We start from the raw sequence: 20,181 nt of genomic DNA, 5'->3' as shown, positions 1-20,181 counted from the left end.
TGCTATCACAGTATACAGAAGGAAAATCTTCATACCAATGATTTTACTTTGTGACACTTGATGTCAACAGTTTATTCACAGTCATTACAAATTACTATGGGCTTACTGCTGTACAGGACTATGTAATGAACAGTGGAGGTAGGAACCATTATCTTGTTATGGAGATTTGTTCTTTTCTGAAATTGATGCTGGAAAAGAATTTCTTCATCTTTTATGGTTGCTTTTACTTACAACAATGGGGTATTGCCATGGGGACCCCATGTGCCGACACCTATGTCAACTTGGAGATGGCAAACTGGGAGGAGGATGTTGTCTTTTCTGGTCATCAATGGAGAAATCTTCTCCCTTTTTACAAAAGATTTGTGGACAATATTTTTTTCCTGTGGTTAGGGACTCAGGAGCAACTTCAAGACTTCATCACATACTTGGAGGATAGTACTGATTATTAACATTGGATACAGAGCTTTGGGAAACTTCGTTCGATAAATATTATGTAAAACTGAATTGATTAAACGGAAGGAGGAGCGCATGATGTCATCACGCCAACTAATAATGTGTTGGAACGGCCCATTCGGAACAATGAGTGTTGTGAGGCTGAAAGTAATTCTGGCATTGTTTCCACTGATAAATGTTCATCTAGTGGTTCCAGCGCATTAAATGTTAATGCAGACATGTATACACCACCGCCTAATCAACAGGCACCTGGAGGGGCTTTTAAAGATATGGAACCTGTTGTCCGTCCTAAGGTTGCTAATCCAGAAGAGAAACGTTTTTTACCATACCCTATAAAACAAACGAACTATGCGAGAGGTCGTTCGCTGAGCAAAGGTCCAAGGAAGAGGAAATTTTCGGAAGAGAGGTATGGACAGAGGAAAAATACAAGGAACTGAACTTTTTAGTATTTAATTTTTCTAGCAATACTGTCAATGAAACTGATATAGCTGTTTTAAATAAGGGACTGGGTTTTATAACATCGCAACCCAGTAAAATTGGTGATACGCTAACTGATTTGCGACTGTTTGGTCACTTGGTTGCATTGAAAGTATATTTTAACAACAATGTAATGTCGCTAGACAGTGGATATTCACAGAAATTAAGAAAGAAAGGTAGTTTTATCCCTCCCTTACCGGACAGTGTTGATTGTTTTATTAAATTATGTGAAAGTGACTTTTACAGATATTATTCAGTAGGTGATAGAAAGAGAAATAGGTTTTATAATATGACACATTTAGAAGTTGCCTCACTAACAAAACTAAGAGAAGATACCACACTTACTATAAAACCAGCTGATAAAGGGGGGGGGGTATAGTACTTATGGATACGCCTGATTATAACAACAGTATGAATATGTTATTGAGTGATACCAGCACTTATCGTGTTTTGACTGCTACTGATGTGACACAGATTATATATAATGTACATGATAATATTTATGATCTTTTAATGTGCAGACAAATTGATAAAGAAACATATGATTTCTTGAATATTGAATTACCATTGATTCCTTGTATGAAAGGATTACCAAAGGTACACAAAAAAGTGTTTCCCCTTCCGATGCGACCTATAGTTTCAGGTAGGGGTTGGGTTACCTCTAATATATCTGTGTATTTAGAGTCAATGTTAAGACCTATAGTTGACTCTATTCCAACTATTCTTAAGGATATCTACCATTTATTGAATGATATTAAGCAATTAAATTGTGATCTCAAAATAGGGCAATACATATTGGTAACCCTTGATGTCAAGAATCTCTTCACTAGTATACCCAATGGATATGGCATGCAAGCCATGAGGGAAGTATTGAATAATGACACTGATTTTAATATAGATGAACAGATCTTATTATGCCATCTGTTAGAGATGGTTCTTGAAAATAATGTATTTATGTTTGCCGATAATTATTATTTACAGCAATGGGGTGTTGCCATGGGCACCCCCGTTGCCAATACTTATGCAAACCTTGTAGTTTTTAATTGGGAGAAAAATAATTTATTTAACAACAATATTTATCAGAAGAAGGTTAAAATGTACAAAAGGTTTGTAGATGATGTTCTAATTCTCTGGGAAGGGACTCATGATGAATTTAAAGATTTTTTAAATATTTTTAGAATCCACGACTGAATTTTTAAAATTCACTATGGAATGGTCATATACCACTATTAGTTTTTTGGACATTAATCTTACTATCACGAATGAGAATCATCTAGAATCCACGTTGTACAGAAAGTCCTGTTGGAAAAATACATTATTGTGCTACAATAGTATGCACCCTAGACATGTCTTCCCGGGCATTATAAAGAGCCAATACATCAGGCTAAAAAGATTATGTGAGAACAAGGATGTATTAGATAGGGAAGCAGAGGCTATGGAAAATCTATTTTTAGCTAGAAGGTATAATAAGAAATTAGTGTGTAGTATCAAGAATGATGTCTTGAAAGGGAAAGATTGTATAGGAGATTTATATGAACATCATAAAACAGAAGTTGAACATTATAATATTAACAGCTATAAACCATTCAAGAAAGATATTAGAGTTTCTTACACTATGCAGTTTACAAATGATAATTTTGACTTGAAAAATATTATAACACATAATTGGAAAGTTCTAATTATGGATGAAGCTGTCAGAAGTATCGTGGGTGAGAGACCAAAGTTTACATATAGGAATTCCCCAAATCTTAAGCAACTGCTGTGTTTTAAAGAAACTAAAGCTATATCTCATAAACAAAATTATATTAAGAACGTGGGTAGCTTTCCTTGTAGGAAATGTAAAATGTGTCAGTATATTAGTGACATACAGATATATAGACATCCTAAACTAAATATTACTTTTACACCTAGATTCTATGCAACATGTGAATCTATGAATTTAATATATTTAGCAACGTGCACAAAATGTGATGCCTTCTATGTTGGGATGACCAAAAGGAAATTTAAACAGAGAATTTATAATCACGTCTACGACATAAAGAAAAGTAATGAATTTAATGCCCTGGCTAGACATGTTAATGAGTATAAAGAACATGGTTTTAAGTTTAGGGTACTTCAGTTAGTGGATTCAAATAAAAGATGGGGTGATAATATGAATATTTTAGCTAATATTGAGTTGACATGGATTCTTAGACTAGGAGCACATTTACATCCAGGATTGAATCAAAGCATCTGTATTAAACCTGTTTTGGATGGCAGGTTATATAGATAAAGAGTTAACATTTTATATGCTCATTGACTTATATTTTTATTCACCTATATGCTTATTTATTTATTTATTCATTTAAATATTAATTAATATATATAATAGTATATTTGTATTTATATTTATATCTATGTGATGTATTTTTTATATTAGTAATTATTTTAATCTCCATACATTTTATAATAATAATATTTATTCATATATTTAGTTTTATGTGCTAAGAATGGATTAATAAATAAATAATTTGAATATATATATATTTATATAATTTTAGATACACTACAGATGTAATTTGATTATATATAATTTTGATAATATATATTTGTGCCATATAATAAGTCTGCCTCAGACAGTTTTTAAAACAAATTTACTACCTCTTCTGGTTCAGTGTCTCATATTGGATTCTATGTTTCTTTAAAGAAGTTTTTAAATAATTGATTGTTTAATTGATTGTTTGAGTTTTAATTGATTGATTGAATATACTTGACTGACTATATATACTTTCAGTGAACTGCCATTATATGTTAAGATCTGATGAAGCGCACTTTGGTGCGTGAAAGCACTTGTCTATTTATTAATAAAGGAGTTCGTTTGTGAATTAATGGAAGAGTCTTTTCACTGCTCCGGGTGCTGAATCTTGCAGTGTTTTTGCTGGTATACCCATGAACTACCACATAGGCGGTAGTCTACTTAACACCAAAAGTGTGATAAGAGACCTTGGGACACAGGTGGACAGTAGTCTCTCCTTTGATAATCACATCGCCAAAGTGGTCAGGAAATCCTTCTACGTGACACATCTCATCACAAAAGGTTTCTCATCCAGAAAAAAAGAGGTCATTGTTCCCCTCTACTCATCACTCATTAGACCCATTATAGAGTACAACGCCCCTTTTGGTATGTACCTCACAAGACAACTGGAAAGACCACAAAAATACCTCACAAAGAGGATTACTAGCCTCAAACAGATGCCTTACGCAGACCATCTTAAAAAACTCCAGCTTTACTCCGTCACATATCACCTAATCAGAGGTGATCTCTGCCTAACATACAAAGCTATGTCAAACCCAGAGCTGTTGGACATGCTCCACTTAAAGAAATCCCAATCCCTCTGAGCTACATGCTCTAGGGACCTAAACCTTGTCACCACAATAAAGAGAACATGCTGGAGGGATAGATTCCTGTCCCAGAGACTTCCCATACTCTGGAACAGACTACCTATCTATGTCAAACAGAGCTCCTCATTAGCACTCTTCAAGAAAAATCTTGATGATTGGATGGGTAATAGGAAATTCACCCCGGGGATCACTTCTGTGGTTCTGCTTGACAGGGGCACAGGAAAATAATTTTCTTGGGTGGCGAAAGCCAGGGTACATTTTTGGCTAGGCTTGTATAGGCCCTAGGGCCAATAGCCTAGTACCTACCTATGAACCTATGTAAAGGTGATATTTACAACACATGTCTATCAATGTACCTTTGTTCCACTTCTATTTCTGCCCTTGTCCAGACATCTTGCTGTCAGAGGTTGGGAGTTATGGGTGTGGGTACAGAGTGCATTCTACTGTGCAAGAATGTCCATTATATGTAAAAATCAAACATAAGAGAAAAGGATTATTGAGAATAACCACTGGCAACAGTACCAAAAAGCACTTAGATTCACAAAAGCATTGGCACCTCAGCTACACATCCTTCAAGATGTCCATTATATGTGTAGTATATTCCACATAACAGTGTGACTTCCAGGTATGTCAGTGGCAGAGCAGTGGGTGTCACTGACATACATAACAGATAGCACTGACGTTATCTGTACATGACCCTGTCAAAGACAGCATTGTACCTAGGGCACTATGAGACAACTGCCAGTAGAACATGCTGGTCAGATCCTGACAATATTAACCACTCATACACATAGCTCATTGACCCCTGCATATTGTGGACAGACAACATGTTTTCAAGTGTATTGGTACAGCCCTGTCAATATGTGCTATGCTGCTATAGCTCTGCAAACATACTGTACATGTTACTGCATTTCTGTTGGTTTATGGGGGGGGCACACCTGTCAACTATACACATTTGCACAGACTGTTCTGATATTTACTTTACATTTTGGTTCCATTTACCATACTATTGTGCCCTGTCTTGGGGACTAGAGGCATATCAGTAAAGAGCACAGGTCAGATTGTAATGGTGTACATTTGATTTACAGACTTCTTACCCTTCATAGCCTTACTGTAACTGTGTGTTCTGCTCTGCTATCACTGTGTGAGTCTGTATGGGGGTGATTCAACATTGCCACCATGTGTGTGCCTGTACTATACATTTCTCTCTGGTTTTCTACAGCTGACTTGCTGTGTGGGTGTGAGGGGTGGGTATGGGATCCCTACACTGACATCCATGCCTATGACCTATAACCCCACAGTTAGTTGTCCCCACACATATACTGCAGTGGGATTTGCCACCTTGGGTACTACTGTATAGTTTGTGTGGAGGCCAATTTTGGCCAGATATTTCCTGGTGTCCCACATAGTTGTCAGTTGCATGCTGCTATCCCAGTAGGCCACCCTATTCCCTTGCATGCATGCAGCATTACCATAGATATGCTAGCAAAACATACTAATCCATTCATTTATTGTTAAGAAGACTGACTTACCTTGTGCCTGTGGCAGTTGTGATGATGGTGCTTGAGGGCCACCTGTGTTGGATGCACGCAGTACACAGCCTATATATGGTAAGTAACAGGTAATGTGATGTGTGTGTGTCATCCATTTTACTGTGTGTGTGAGTCAGAGAGAGGTGTCAGTACTTGGGGTCTCTACAGTGTCAGTGTGGGTGCTATGTGTTGTCTCTTTACCAAGGCCTGAGCATACTGGGCATGCCCCCATCTGCCTACAGGAGCAGGCTCAGGGGCCTCCTCCTCTGAGTCGCTCTGTGCCTGTGGGGACCTTGGTAATGGTGGTGGGCTGTGTGGCCCGTACCCATGCTGTTCCTGCTGCATGTGTTTCTGCAGGATCATATTGTGTAGCATGGCACATGCTATGAACATGTGTGCACATATGGCTGGAGAGTACTGCAAACTCTGCCAGATATGTCTAGGCAGTGGAACCATGACTTGAGCATCCCAAACACATGCTCTATAATGATCCTGGTTTGTCCGTGTGCCTCATTATGGCATACTTGTGTCAGTATGTGTGCATTTCTGATGGGTGTCATCATCCACGGCTACAGTACATAGCCAGCATCCCCCAGATGGCCGTACGGGATACCTCCACTGGCAAATGCCTGGTACAGCTGTGATGAATGCCAGATGTGGGAGTCATGATTGCTTCCAGGGCTGCCAGCACACACACATTCATAATAATGCCCAGGGCATTGTACATGACTTGACAGTTGATTGAGGGGAATCCCTTGCAGTTTATGTAGACCCTACCCTGTTCACCGGGTGGTGCTTTGATGTGGATGTTCATGCAGTCTATGGCACTTAGTACCTCTGGGTATTCTGCTACTCAGTGGAAGAGATGCATAATGTTGGTCCTCTGCTTATGGGTGTTTGGGAAGTAAATCTGCTCACTGGCATAAGGTAGCATGGCATCGAGGAACTGGTGGAGTACCCTGGATGCAGATGCCTGTGAGACCCCAATGATGTCCCCTGTAGGTCTTTGGAAAGTACCTGTAGCTAAAATTCTTAAGGCTACACATACCTTTGTATCCACTGGGATGGGATCACCTCTGTTTGCTCTAGGTCTAAGGTGAGGTCGGCACAGCTTGGTGATTTGCTGAAGTATGTCTCTGTCCACCCTGTAGGACTCTACTATCTCCAGATCATGTACCCCCTGGTAAGTTACCCTGGGTATGAACACTCTTCTTCTCCTCCTTGGTCTGTGGCAGTTGTCAGCATTAACCTTCTCTCCACCCTCAGCCTCTAGAACATACTGATGGATCAAAGCAATGGCAGCCCCTAACATTTTTTCAAATAAAATTCCCCTGCATGTGTACACCAATGGTGCAGAGTTTGTGGGGAAAAAACAGACTGTAAGGTGTTTCCATGGTTTATACTGTTGTGCTGCAGATGCTGCCTGTATGATTGGACGACGATGATGCATTCCACCTGCTAGCTATGTAATTTGTTCTTGATTGCTTTTATTCTGCTATTTTCCCTTTTTCTCTTCCCATTTCCTCTTCTTTTAAGCCTCAAGGCATGCTGCACATACCCAGTTCCCAAATGTAAAAAATCCTGATATTTCTGGATGGGGGGGGGGTTGTTTGTTTTAGACCAGGTCCACACCATGGAAACCTGTTTAGCTAATGTAAACACAAAGAAATGGCCTTCCCTGGACTTGAACACGTTCTTCATTTCATTGAATAAGTCAATACAGCCTTAAACACACCCCCTTGCTTAGCTGTGTTTAGCTAAGCTTATTTGTGTGCCATAGGGCTCCAGAGTGTGCTTACACCATGCATAACACACACCCTTTTCACGTCTGTTGCTCCTCCTACTTACACGATCATGCTATAGCACCTACATGGTTAGGTGCAGTTTGGCACTTTGAAGATTTTTGTGATTCAGTAAATTTCCTCTCATTTGCATACCCCACTGCCTTAGTCCATAGTTACTGCACTACCACAGAGCCTTTCCCCTTGACAAACACTGTTTCCTGGAGTTGTTTTGATTCTGCATGCCATAGATTCTGCATGCCATAGACTGTAATGGCAAAATGCAGATTTCCCTTAAAATTGAGTTTTCACAATTTTTTTTATTTTCGGCACAATCCTGTTTGTGTGCCGCTGCCCTATGCCTAAACGGCCAAGATCGGCAAAAAAAAAACAAACTTTTATTTTTATAAAAATGAAACACTTTTCCATACCAGTGGCCATATAGTTGGCCATTGGCATGCCTAAAGAGTATAATACATGCTTTTTTTTTGAGCTGTCATGCCTCCATTTTCATTTTTGCAGAAATGTATTCGGCTACTAGCCAAATACATTTCTGCAACTAACACTATTCTTGCATGGATGATGCAGGAATAATGTAGGCACGCTTGTGCACATCAAAACAGTAGTTTACTGGATCTTTTGGTGGCTATATTCTGTGCAGGTGCTGCCACACTGTTCCTGTATGGAGAAATTACTTTATTGAATCCCAGGGATGATTTACACCCCTTCAGAATGGGTTTCAATAAGATGACATCATTTAAACCTGGATGAATATCCACTCTTAATTCAGCTATCCATTTAATTTCATCCAGTTGTGTATGTTCTAAGTCTCCACCCCTTAGATCTTTAAACACTACCTGTAGAACCATAAAAACAAAATTATGTGTTAAGATGTCTATGGCATGTTTATACAGTGCATTACATTTGTCTTGGCATCTTATATTGCTAATGTGCTACTGAATCCTTTCTTTTAGCATGCAGTTTGTCTTCCTCACATAAAAACACTGACATTGTTTGCATGTAGCAAGATAAATCAAGTTCTTCATATGACGGATAGCATACAAAAATAGCTTAAATATTTTCTTAGTCACTGGATATGTAAAACTGTTGGCTGTATTTATATACTGGCATGCTTTGCAATTGCCACATATAAACATTCCAATCTTCCTTGTGGAGGGGTGCAGCAGTATAGAGGGTTGAGTATCTCTACAAAGTAACCTCTTCAAATTGGCACTGTTCCAAAAAGAGAAACAGGGTTCTTCATTAACTACCCCCTTTAGATCATCAGATGTAGTTAAAATCTTCCAGTTATCTCTTATTATATGACAAATATGTTATATTTGATTACTGTATTTCATGGTGATCCTGGGATGTTTATGCACATTGTCAGTAGTTGCCTTTACAGTCTCTTGTACTCTCTGTTTCCCAAACCACAGTCATCCCTGGCCTTTCCTTGTATTCATGAGATCCATCCTAATAGCTATCAACTCTCTGTCTTTGCTGCCCCTTTCCTGAAAATTAGGCACCAACCATTCAACCTCTTGCTGGAAAATGAGGTCATCCATACATAATCTTGATATCCTCATTATTTGCCCTTTTACTATATTTGGAAAAATGTGTCATGGATGCATACTATCCTTCATTAGCAAAGCATTTTTCCAGCATTCATTCTTATACATTCTGGTAGCCAACCTTGAATTGTCATCTTTGTATATCTTTATAGCTAAGAAAACAATCTCTGTCTCTGAAATATGTAAGGTAAAGCGTCAATAATCAGTACTATCCTCCAAGTATGTGATGAAGTCTTGAAGTTGCTCCTGAGTCCCTAACCACAGGAAAAAATATTGTCCACAAATCTTTTGTAAAAAGGGAAAAGATTTCTCCATCGATGACTAGAAAAGACAACATCCTCCTCCCAGTTTGCCATCTCCAAGTTGACATAGGTGTCGGCACATGGGGTCCCCATGGCAATACCCCATTGTTGTGAGTAAAAGCAACCATAAAAGATGAAGAAATTATTTTCCAGCATCAATTTCAGAAAAGAACAAATCTCCATAACAAGATAATGTTTCCTACCTCCACTGTTCATTACATAGTCCTGTACAGCAGTAAGCCCATAGTAATTTGTAATGACTGTGAATAAACTGTTGACATCAAGTGTCACAAAGTAAAATCATTGGTATGAAGATTTTCCTTCTGTATACTGTGATAGCAATCTTAAGAAATCAGCTGAATCATTCACAATGAATGTAGTGAGAGACAAAGCCCTCTTCAGATTGTGTTCTACCCAGGTGGCTATATTCTCAGTAACACATACGCGACCAGACACAATTGGTCAGAGTGGGGGATTGTCTCCATTCTTATCCACTTTTGGGAGTCCTTTTATTATCAGAAGGATAGGTTTATCTGCATAAACATACTTGATAGTCTCTTCAGTGATAAATCGACTGGACAACACATCTTTCAATGTCTCATGTACCTCTAAGACAACTTTACAGGTAGTTGAGGAATTTATTTTACTAAAAGTTTTATCCTCCTGTAACAACAGCATCATTTTATCTACATAAAACTTTCGATCCATCAGGAGTGTAGCACTACGCTTATCTGCCGGTCTAATAATCACCTCATCATCTTCCATTAACTCTTTCAATGCTATTCTCTCTTCCATGCTCAAATTGAAGAAACTTTGTCATTTCTTATTGCTATATATTTCATTAGCAATTTCCTGCTCACACAATCTTAGAAAAGTCTCCACCACTGGATATGGTGGTGGAATAAAAACGCTAGGTTTCTTCAGGAAATTGATGTCTCCTGTCTGTTTAAAATCTGTTAACCATGTGCTTCAGTGCTTCATTGTGCCCAAACATTTTGAGATCTAGTAAGAGTTCATGTAAGATAGGTGGTTTAGTTGGAATATATGTAAGACCTTTATTCATTATTCATGTATGCATTGGGTGTAAAACAAAACATGATAGATAAGTTAATAACTAAATCATTCTCAATCAAGTGTTCTAATTTGTTACTTTCCTGCAGTTTTGTTCCTGGCTGACAGATTGTGCTCTCTGTTCTGTTGTTTTCAGTCTCACTGGGGGTTGGGAGGGTGGCTTAATGGCTAAGGTGCAGGGTTTGAGTCTCACAAGGGGTAATTGCCTAGGCTTAAAATGGCTTGCAAGGGCAGTTAGCTTAGTACTAAGCTATGAACTATGAACCTATGGTACTGGTAAAGCTGAAAAAAAAGTTTATTTTTGATTAATTACTTTCGGCCTTGCTCCCAGTGAACCTGCATCCAAACTAAGAGGTACAGAAGTTGTATCAACATTTCCATTATCATGACTTTCTTTATGCACCACAACTGGAGAATCTAAATCATTGCTTGATACAGTTAAAACAATGGGCCAGATTCAATAAAGTAAAAGTGTAGCAGCTTCTGCATGGAATATGGCCACCAAGCGATCCAGTAAACAAGGCTAGGGGCATGCACGAGCCTGCCAGCACTATGCTGACATGGACATCACTGAATAATGCTAATTACCTATTTTTCTAGTGAAAACCATGCAAATGAGGTGAATTAGCAATTCAGTAAGCAGGCAGGCATCCGTGTCAGAGCAGTGTCCATTGCAGAAATGTATTCAGTTACTAACTGTGTACATTTTTGCAAAAATCAAAATGGGGGCATGACAGCTCAAATTAAACCATGTATTGTGACTATTAGGCATGCCAATGGCCACAACTATGGCCATTGTAATGGAAAACAGTTGCAAAATTATGAAAATCAAAGTTTATTTTTGTTGGTCAATTACGTCCATTTAAACATTGCGCAGCAGTGCAGAAACAAGATCATGCAGAAAATAAGAGAAAAAAATGTAAAACAAAAGCAATTTTAAATTATCTTCATTTTGCTATTATAGTGGGTAGCATGCATAATCAAATCAATAATAGGTAACACTGGTTGCTAAGGGGAAAGGTTACGGTGTAGTGGTTTAACAAGGGACTGAAGCAGTGGGGTATGCAAATGAGCAAAATTTTACTGAATACCAAAATGGGAGACCATGTCCACCTGCACCTTACTGTGTAGGAGCTATAATGCTGCTGTGTAACCAGGAGGAGCAGCTGACATGAAAAGGGGTGTGTGGCATGCTTGGTGTAAGCACATTGGACTTCCACTGTCGCTATTTGTGCTTAGCTAAGCACAGTTAAGCAAGGGTGTGTGTCTGATCTAGTTTATGAAATGGTGAGTGTGTTACCGTCCCTGGGAGGGTCCTTTCTACTCAAAACTGTTTACTATAGCTGCAGGTGTTTGCATGGCACTCCATGGGACTTAAATACAAGGGAAACAATACAAAAAAAAACCCAACAGGAACCAGCAGAAGTGCTTACATTTGAGCAGCGGGTGTACGCAGTGTGCCACCAGGCTTAGAAAGAGTGCAAATGGGAAGAGAAAAAAAGGGATATAGCAGAATAAAGGCACTCAAGTACAAATAATATAGCTGGCAGGAGGAATGTATCATAGTCAGCCAATCACACAGGCAGAGCCTGCAGCACAACAGTATAAACTATGCAAACACCTTTCAGTCTGGCTTTTCCCACAAACTCTGCACCATTGGTGTACACACTCAGGGGAATTTTAACTGACAAAATGTTAGGGGCTACAGTTGCTTTGATACAACAGTATGTGCTAGAGGCTGAGGCGAGTGAGGAGGATAAAGTTGACAACCGTCCCAGACTGAGGAGGAGGAGAAGAGTATTCAGACCCAGGCTAACCTATCAGGGGCTACTTGATCTGGAAATAGTAGAGCACTACAGGGTGGACAGGGATTTACTTCAGCAACTCTGCGAGCTGTGCCAGCCTCACATCAGACCCAGAGCCAACAGAAGGGAACCCATCCCAGTTGAAACCAAGGTATGTGTAACCTTAAGAATACTAGCTACAGGTACCTTCCAAAGACTTACTGGGGTCATCATGGCGGTCTCACAGGCATCTGCATCCCGGGTGCTGCTCCAGTTCATGGATGTCATGCAGACACATGCCGGGGAGCACATATATTTCCCCAGCACCTATGAGGAGTGGACCAGCAATATGCAGCTCTTCCAACATGTAGCAGACTACCCAGAGGTACTAGTTGCAATAGACTGCATGCACATCCACATTAAGGCACCACCTGGTGAAGAGGGTAGAGCCTATGTCAACTCCAAGGGCTACCACTCCATCAACTGCCAGGTCATATGCAATGCCCAGGACATTATCATGAATATGTGTGCTGGCAGCCCTGGTAGTTATCACAACTCCAATATCTGGCATGCCTCACAGCTATACCAGGCATTTGCCAGGGGGTCATCCCATATGGCCATCTGCTGGGAGATACTGGCTATGAACTGGAGCCATGGATGATAACACCCATCAGAAATGCACGCACACACACACACACACACACACACACACACACACACACACACACACACACACACACACACACACACACACACACACACACACACACACACACACACACACTGAAGAGTGCCATAATGAGGCACATGCACAAACCAGGAACATTATAGAGCATGTGTTTGGGATGCTCAAGTCACGGTTCCACTGCCTTGACATATCTGGTGGAGCCCTGGAGAACTCTCAAGTCACATGTGCACACATATTCATAGTATGTGCCATGCTACACAATATGATCCTGCAGAAACAGCTGCGGCAGGAACATCACAGGGAAGGCCCACACAACCCCCATGATTGACAAGGCCCCCACAGGCACAGGAGGACTCAGAGGAGGAATCCCCTGAGCCTGATCCTGTAGGCAGACATAAGCATGCCCAGTATGCCCAGGCCTTGGCAAAGAGGTAGTGCATAGCACACACACTGACACTGTAAGGGCCCAGGGACTGACCCCTCTCTCTGACTCGCACACAGAGTAAAATGGATGCCACACACATCACACTGCCTGTATCTTACCATGTATAGGCAGAGTACTGAGTGCATCTGACAGAGCCAGCCCTCAAGCACTATCCTTACAACTGCTGCAGGCACAAGGTAAGTAAGTAAGTATCACTGCATGCATGCAAGGGAATGGGGTGGCCGACTGGGATAGCAGCAGGCAATCGACAGCTATGTTGGACAACAGGAAATATCTGCCCAATATTGGCTTCCCCAGAGAATGCAGTAGCCCCTAGATGACAATTCTCAGTGCAGTATATGTGGGGGGCTAACAAACTGGGGGGTCAAGGTCATGCATGGATGTCAATGTGGGGGCCCAATACTCACCTCTCACCCTCACCCAGCATGTCAGCCATAGAAAACCATAAAGAAATGTCTGGCAAAGGCCCACAAATGGGGCAATGATGAATTATGTCCATAGAGACCTACATAGTGATATCACAACAGGTCTGGCAGTTGCAGTAAGGCTCTGAAGGGTGAGAGGTCTGAAACCCAAACGTCTGCCATTACAATCTAACCTATGGTCTTTAGTGATATGCCTGTAGTCTCCAAGATAGGCACCATACTATGCTAAATGGAACCAAAATGTAAAGGGAACATCAGCACAGTCTGTGCAAATGTGGACAGCTGACAGGTGTGCACCCCCCCCCCCACACACACACCCATGTTCCCATAGAAATGCAGTAACAGTAATGTTTGTAGGGTATATGCAGCAGAGCACACATTCCCAGGGCTGTCCCAATCAGCTTGATAACTTGTTGCATGTCCACAATATGCAGGGGTCAATGAGCTATGCATATGTGTGGTCAATACTGTCAGTATTTGGCCTGCACTTAACCATGGCTGTCGTGTGTTAGTGGCCTATACTGTGGTTGACAGGGTCCATGTTCCAAGAACTGCAGTGCCAACTATTCTGCATGTCAAATGCAGTTATGGTAGGAGTTGTACACACTGTCCAGATGTCAATATCTGTTACTGCAGGAAAGCTGGACAGGTCAGGGACCGGGGGCTACACATATGGACAGTACACAGCTCAGAGTAACCTGCATTGTGCCATATTATATCCCTCAGCTGTACAGACATTTTGCAGAATGTCCAGAGGTTTGCATCTCTTTACCATGAAATTGCGGTTGTCTAGCAAATCATTGGCAAATCACAAAAGACTAAAGACAGAAAATAATGACAGATTGTAGTTTCAGATTTCATACCCTTTAGGAAAATGCATGCTAATGAAAAACCTGTTATTTTATCACTTTTCAAGGTTTGTAAGGCCAATAGTTAACAATGGTCCCTATACGCAGGCCTTTGTCCCCAAATTACATATGCCTTTGTCCAGATGTTTGGCTCTAAGTAGTCAGGAGATATGGTGCCTAATAAGACAGCAGGTACCTGAAGGTCTGTGTACTGCCAGGTCATAAAAGGCTGCCAACTTACTGTGTCAGCACTGACAATATGTCACTGGCCAACATCCATACCCCTGGAATGACAGGTTGTCAAAGAAGGAGCACAAGTATGCCTTGTATATCTGTTCTGCTTGTCCTAACATTGCATTTTCCTGCCAAATATTTGCAAAACAAGGCAGGGTCTTGTCAGAACATCAATGGCAGACACTGGGGAAGCAGATGTCTTACCCATAAGAGAAAGCAAGCAAATACCAAACTGACCTCTCAACTGTCTATGGCAGAACAGTAGTAACACCCTGTCCCCATGTGCGCGTCCCTTTGTCTGATTGTCATATATGGGCCTGTCCAGATGTCAGTCTGTGATGGTTTACAGCTAGGTCAACATGTAGCCTCATAATAACATATAGCAACACAAACCATCTGAGGACCACAGCAAATGTAGTGGTGCAATGATGGGCAACCTGCTAAATAGGTACATTCAGAAGTGTGAAGTCCACAAACTTGTGTGTGATGTTATGGCATTTATCCCACTCACATCAGAATTACAAATACATAACACAAGCCACTGTGGGCAAAGCCTGTGACTGGACTACAGAAGGACAAAGAGACACACACAAGGGGAAGGGGAACCACTGGCCAGACAAATGGAGAATGTGCACACCAGAACAAATTGTGCAGTAACATAGGTGCCCTGCAGTGTATGGAGTCAGTAAACATCACCTGCAAATACACAACACACACCCATGTCAGTGGAGTTCCACAACACAACAAAAACCCAAACAAAGGACACCTCAGAGGCAAAAATACATGAGAACTCCACAAACATACACACCACAGACCATGCAGACTCCACACACCAGGGACTTGCAAACACTACAGACTTGCCCCAAACCCCAAACATCTGCCCAACACAGATAGACTAACAGCACTATCCCTCTACTCCATTACATACAGACGCTGTTGAGGTGAGCCTTGTCTGGCATACAAATCAATCCAGACCCTGCCTTGATGGGGCTGTTGCACATCTGGAAGTCAAGGCCCACTCGAGTAACCCGCAGGTGCAGCATCAACCTGGTCTGTGATATCAGTACGGTTTGTTGGTGTGACAGATATGTGTCCCACACACTCCCACATCTGTGGAATACACTCCCTGTCCACATCAAACCAAGTGCCTAAATACCCCTAGTGATGTGCTCCCTGTATAAGTGCATGGGAAACACAAGATACAGTCCTGTGATTCCACCTGTGTCCCTGCTGGAAAGGGAGTCTGTGTGCTGACGTGTCTTAACAAGGGCTACACTCTCATCTGTGTGAGTAATAAGGGATTAAGGGCCAATACCCTACTAATGTCATATCAACCTATCAACCTATAGACAACTGTCTGTCAGTAGTTCACCACATTACTCTGTACTTCTCTGCCACTGACATACCTGAAAGTCACACAGTGCTATGTGGAATATACTACACATATAATCAACATTTCTGCACAGTGGAATGCACTCTGTACCCACACCCATACCTCTCAACCTCTGACAGCAAGACATCTGAACAAGGTCATAAATAAAAGAGGGACAAAGGCCCAGTGATAGGCACGTGTTGTAAATATTGCCCTTACAAACTGAGAAAGTTAGTAGAATAATGGGTTTTGAATTACCAGGAATTGTCTGAAGGTTATGAAGTCAGCAATACTAATGTCCGTCATTAGTTTGTAACATCAGTCTTTAATCATATGCAACTAACTTGCCATAAAAACACAAGTTTATGTAGACTGGACGAAACTTCTAGACAATCACCTGGACAATCTGCCAAAAACTGTACAGTTAACAAGTATGGCCACATCAGGATATGACTTTTCAGGTAAGAAGAATATTATGCAAGCAGGAGATCCCCAGCCAGTATATCACCAAGTTGCTGGACTGTTTACACAGCTTCATCAGTCAACTGGCTGTAACCACACCTCTCAAATGACCTTTTTGGGGAAGAATGTCAATAGTTGGGCATATAATATTGATCTGTGCATCATACATCTTGTACTCCTCTGGTAAAGCACTGTGATGATCTGAGGATGTCTGTCACTAGCTAATGACACAACACATTCCAATGGTCATACTGGGCATGCTCCTACACTTAAAATCACAGCCCATGTTGGAACTCACATCAGACTATATAACTGTATTATGCATATAGGTCTATGCATACAGACAGCTATGTACATCTTAACTGTCTCTACACACACCCATCAGACAGGATCACCCTCAGTTAGCTGTCGATGGCCCATATGTGATATATCTGTATCTGTTGCATGTGATACACAGACATAAGGTTCAAATGACAAATTCACCACCCTAACAGGTACAGGCAAGAAGAATCTGAGGGTATTGCTACTCAATGCTAGAAGTCTAAACCTCAAAATGCACTCTCTCAAGGCACTCCTTAAAATGGAGAACATCAACATCTGTGCAGTGACAGAGACCTGGTTCAAGGCTCCAGAGAGTACCCCTGCATTACCAAGCTATAATTCATACCACACCTTTCGGCTACCTAACCTGGACCGAAACACTAAAGGCGGAGGCGTGTCCATATTCATTAAAGATATCCACACCTCCAGGCTAGATGCTCAGCATAATGCATCCGAGATTATCCAAGTGCAACTAACTCTGGGCAAGACCGCAATGCAAGTTGTAGCTTGCTACAGATCTCCCACCATGCCCCAGGATTTTCACTCCTCATTTCTTAATACACTGGAAAATATTAGGGTACAACCTAACACCCTAATAATGGGCGATTTCAACTACCCTACCATTAACTGGCAAAAATACTCATGTACCAACTCTTGTGCTCAATGTTTTCTGGAATTCATAAATTCAAATGCCATGGATCAACTTATCCACACCCCCACCAAGGGCAGCAATATCCTAGACCTGGTTATTACCAACATGGGCAACCAGTGCTCCACACCAGAGGTCAATTCCTCATTGGTCAGATCTGACCATAAGCTAATCACCCTAGACATCCACATCCCTCCCCCACCCCCCATTAGGGAAACCACAGTAAAAAAGTTCTCCAAAGCCAACTTCATGCTTCTTAAGACAGAAGTGGCAAACTTCAAGACACCCATGCTGATGGACAATAGAGGTATGACTGCTGAATCCTACACAAATGCACTTAATAAGCACTTACATGAGTGCATGGATCGTGCAATCCCTAACAGAACCAATATGCTATCCTCCAAAAAAAGGAAGCCAATGTGGTGGTCCCCTGCCATACACAAACTCTATAACAGAAGAAGGAAACTGTTGCAAAACAGAGTAAAATCCCATGACTGGAGAAACTCCCTGGTCAGCTTCAGTAAGAAGCTGAGATCCCTCTAAAATCCTCCAAAGCTAGTTATGAAAACAAAATTGCCACTGACTCTAAAAACAACCACAACGCATTCTATAGCTATGTCAAGAATCTCAATGGCAACACTCAGATCTGCTCTGAGTTACAGCACAATGGCACTGAATATACAGAACCAACGGATATTGTCAACATCCTGGCAGATAGGTTCAGTGCTAACTTTACTCCTCTGTCATCTCTATACCAGAAGAATGCAAAGTTCCTGTAATCACAGCTGCATAGGTAAAAAACACACTATCCAAAACCAAGAACACAGCATCCATGGGACCTGACGACATCCCAGGCTGTGTTCTACATGAACTACAGAACGAAGTGGCACCCCAGCTAAGTACCATGTTCAATCATAGCCTCATCTCAGGCTATGTGCCCTCTAAATGGCGCACGGTGACAGTTATCCCACTCCACAAAGGGGGAGCCAACACAGACCCTGGAAATTACCACCCAATTAGCCTAACGAGCCTAGTCTTCAAGGCTATGGAGCGTATCATCATGGAACTTATAAACAATGACATTGGTAATCTCCAAACTCAGGACCCCACCCAGTTTGGGTTTGTAAAAGGCAGATTATGTCTCCTAAACCTGACAGACTTCTTTGAAGCAGTCACCAAAGCAGGAGATGAGGGTAAGGTGGTTCACACAGCCTATCTAGATCTTGCCAAAGCTTTTGACACCATCCTCCACTCTGGAATTATAGATAAACTCACTAAACTAGGTATAAATCTTTATGTCACAAGATGGATTGCCAACTGGCTCACTGACAGAACCCACACTGTGAAAGTAGCAGACTCCAAATCCAGCTTCAGACCAGTGACAAGTGGAGTACCACAGGGTTCAGTCCTGGGTCCTCTCCTGTTTGGTATCTACTTCTCTGAAGTACAGGCCAATACAGAAGGTCTTTGGCTAATGAAGTTCGCAGATAACTGCAAACTAGGAGCCATAATCAAAACTCCAAAAGATGTGGGCATCCTACAAAAGGGCCTTGCTGAGACGGATGCCTGGTGTCAAAGCCATGGCCTCAAGCTCAATGCCAAAAAGTGCATTGTCATTCCTTTTGGTAAAAACTCAGTACCCATGAACTACCACATAGGTGGTAGTCTACTTAACACTAAAAGTGTGATAAGAGACCTTGGGACACAGGTGGACAGTAGTCTCTCCTTTGATAATCACATTGCCACAGCAGTCCGGAAATCCTTCTATGTGGCACACCTCATCACAAAAGGTTTCTCATCCAGGAAAAAAGAGGTCATTGTTCCCCTCTACTCATCACTCATTAGACCCATTATAGAGTACAATGCCCCTTTTGGTATGTACATCACAAGACATCTACAACAACTGGAAAGGCCGCAGAAATACTCACAAAGAGGATTACTGGCTTCAAAGAGATGCCCTATGCAGACCGTCTCAAAAATCTCCAGCTTTACTGCATTGCATATCACCTACTCAGAGGCGATCTCTGCCTAACACACAAAGTTATGTCAAACCCAGAGCTTTTAGACATGCTCCACTTAAAGAAATCCCAATCCTTACGAGCTACATGCTCTAGGGACCTAAACCTCATCACCACAATAAACAGAACATGCTGGAGGGATAGATTCCTGTCCCAGTGACTTCCCATACTCTGGAACAAACTACCTATCTATATCAAGCAAAGCTCCTCATTAGCACTGTTCAAGAAAAATCTTGATGATTGGATGGGAGATAGGAAATTCACCCCGAGGATCACTTCTGTGGCTCTGCTCGACAGTGACACAGGAAAATTATTTTCTTGGGTGGCAAAAGCCAGGGTACCTATGGCTAGGGTTATATAGGCCCTA

At 41.4% G+C, this 20,181-nt stretch overlaps 1 protein-coding gene across 1 annotated transcript in view; it reads left to right on the top strand.

The window, feature by feature from the left end:
* The first annotated feature begins 671 nt into the window (after positions 1–671).
* LOC122815710 (vomeronasal type-2 receptor 26-like) overlaps positions 672–20,181 on the top strand; it is a 104,561-nt gene continuing 85,051 nt past the window's right edge. The window contains exons 1-2 of the mRNA XM_044088447.1: positions 672–859; positions 916–1,060. Coding sequence (XP_043944382.1) covers positions 672–859; positions 916–1,060 — 333 coding nt within the window. The remainder of the gene's footprint in view (positions 860–915; positions 1,061–20,181) is intronic.

This window comes from Protopterus annectens, chromosome 1.part1 (genome assembly GCF_019279795.1).
Source record: "Protopterus annectens isolate FY-2018-M chromosome 1.part1, PAN1.0, whole genome shotgun sequence".
In the NCBI taxonomy this organism is placed as follows: domain Eukaryota; kingdom Metazoa; phylum Chordata; order Ceratodontiformes; family Protopteridae; genus Protopterus; species Protopterus annectens.
Note: the sequence above shows the minus strand (reverse complement) of the source record. Positions and strands in the feature narration are given on the sequence as shown.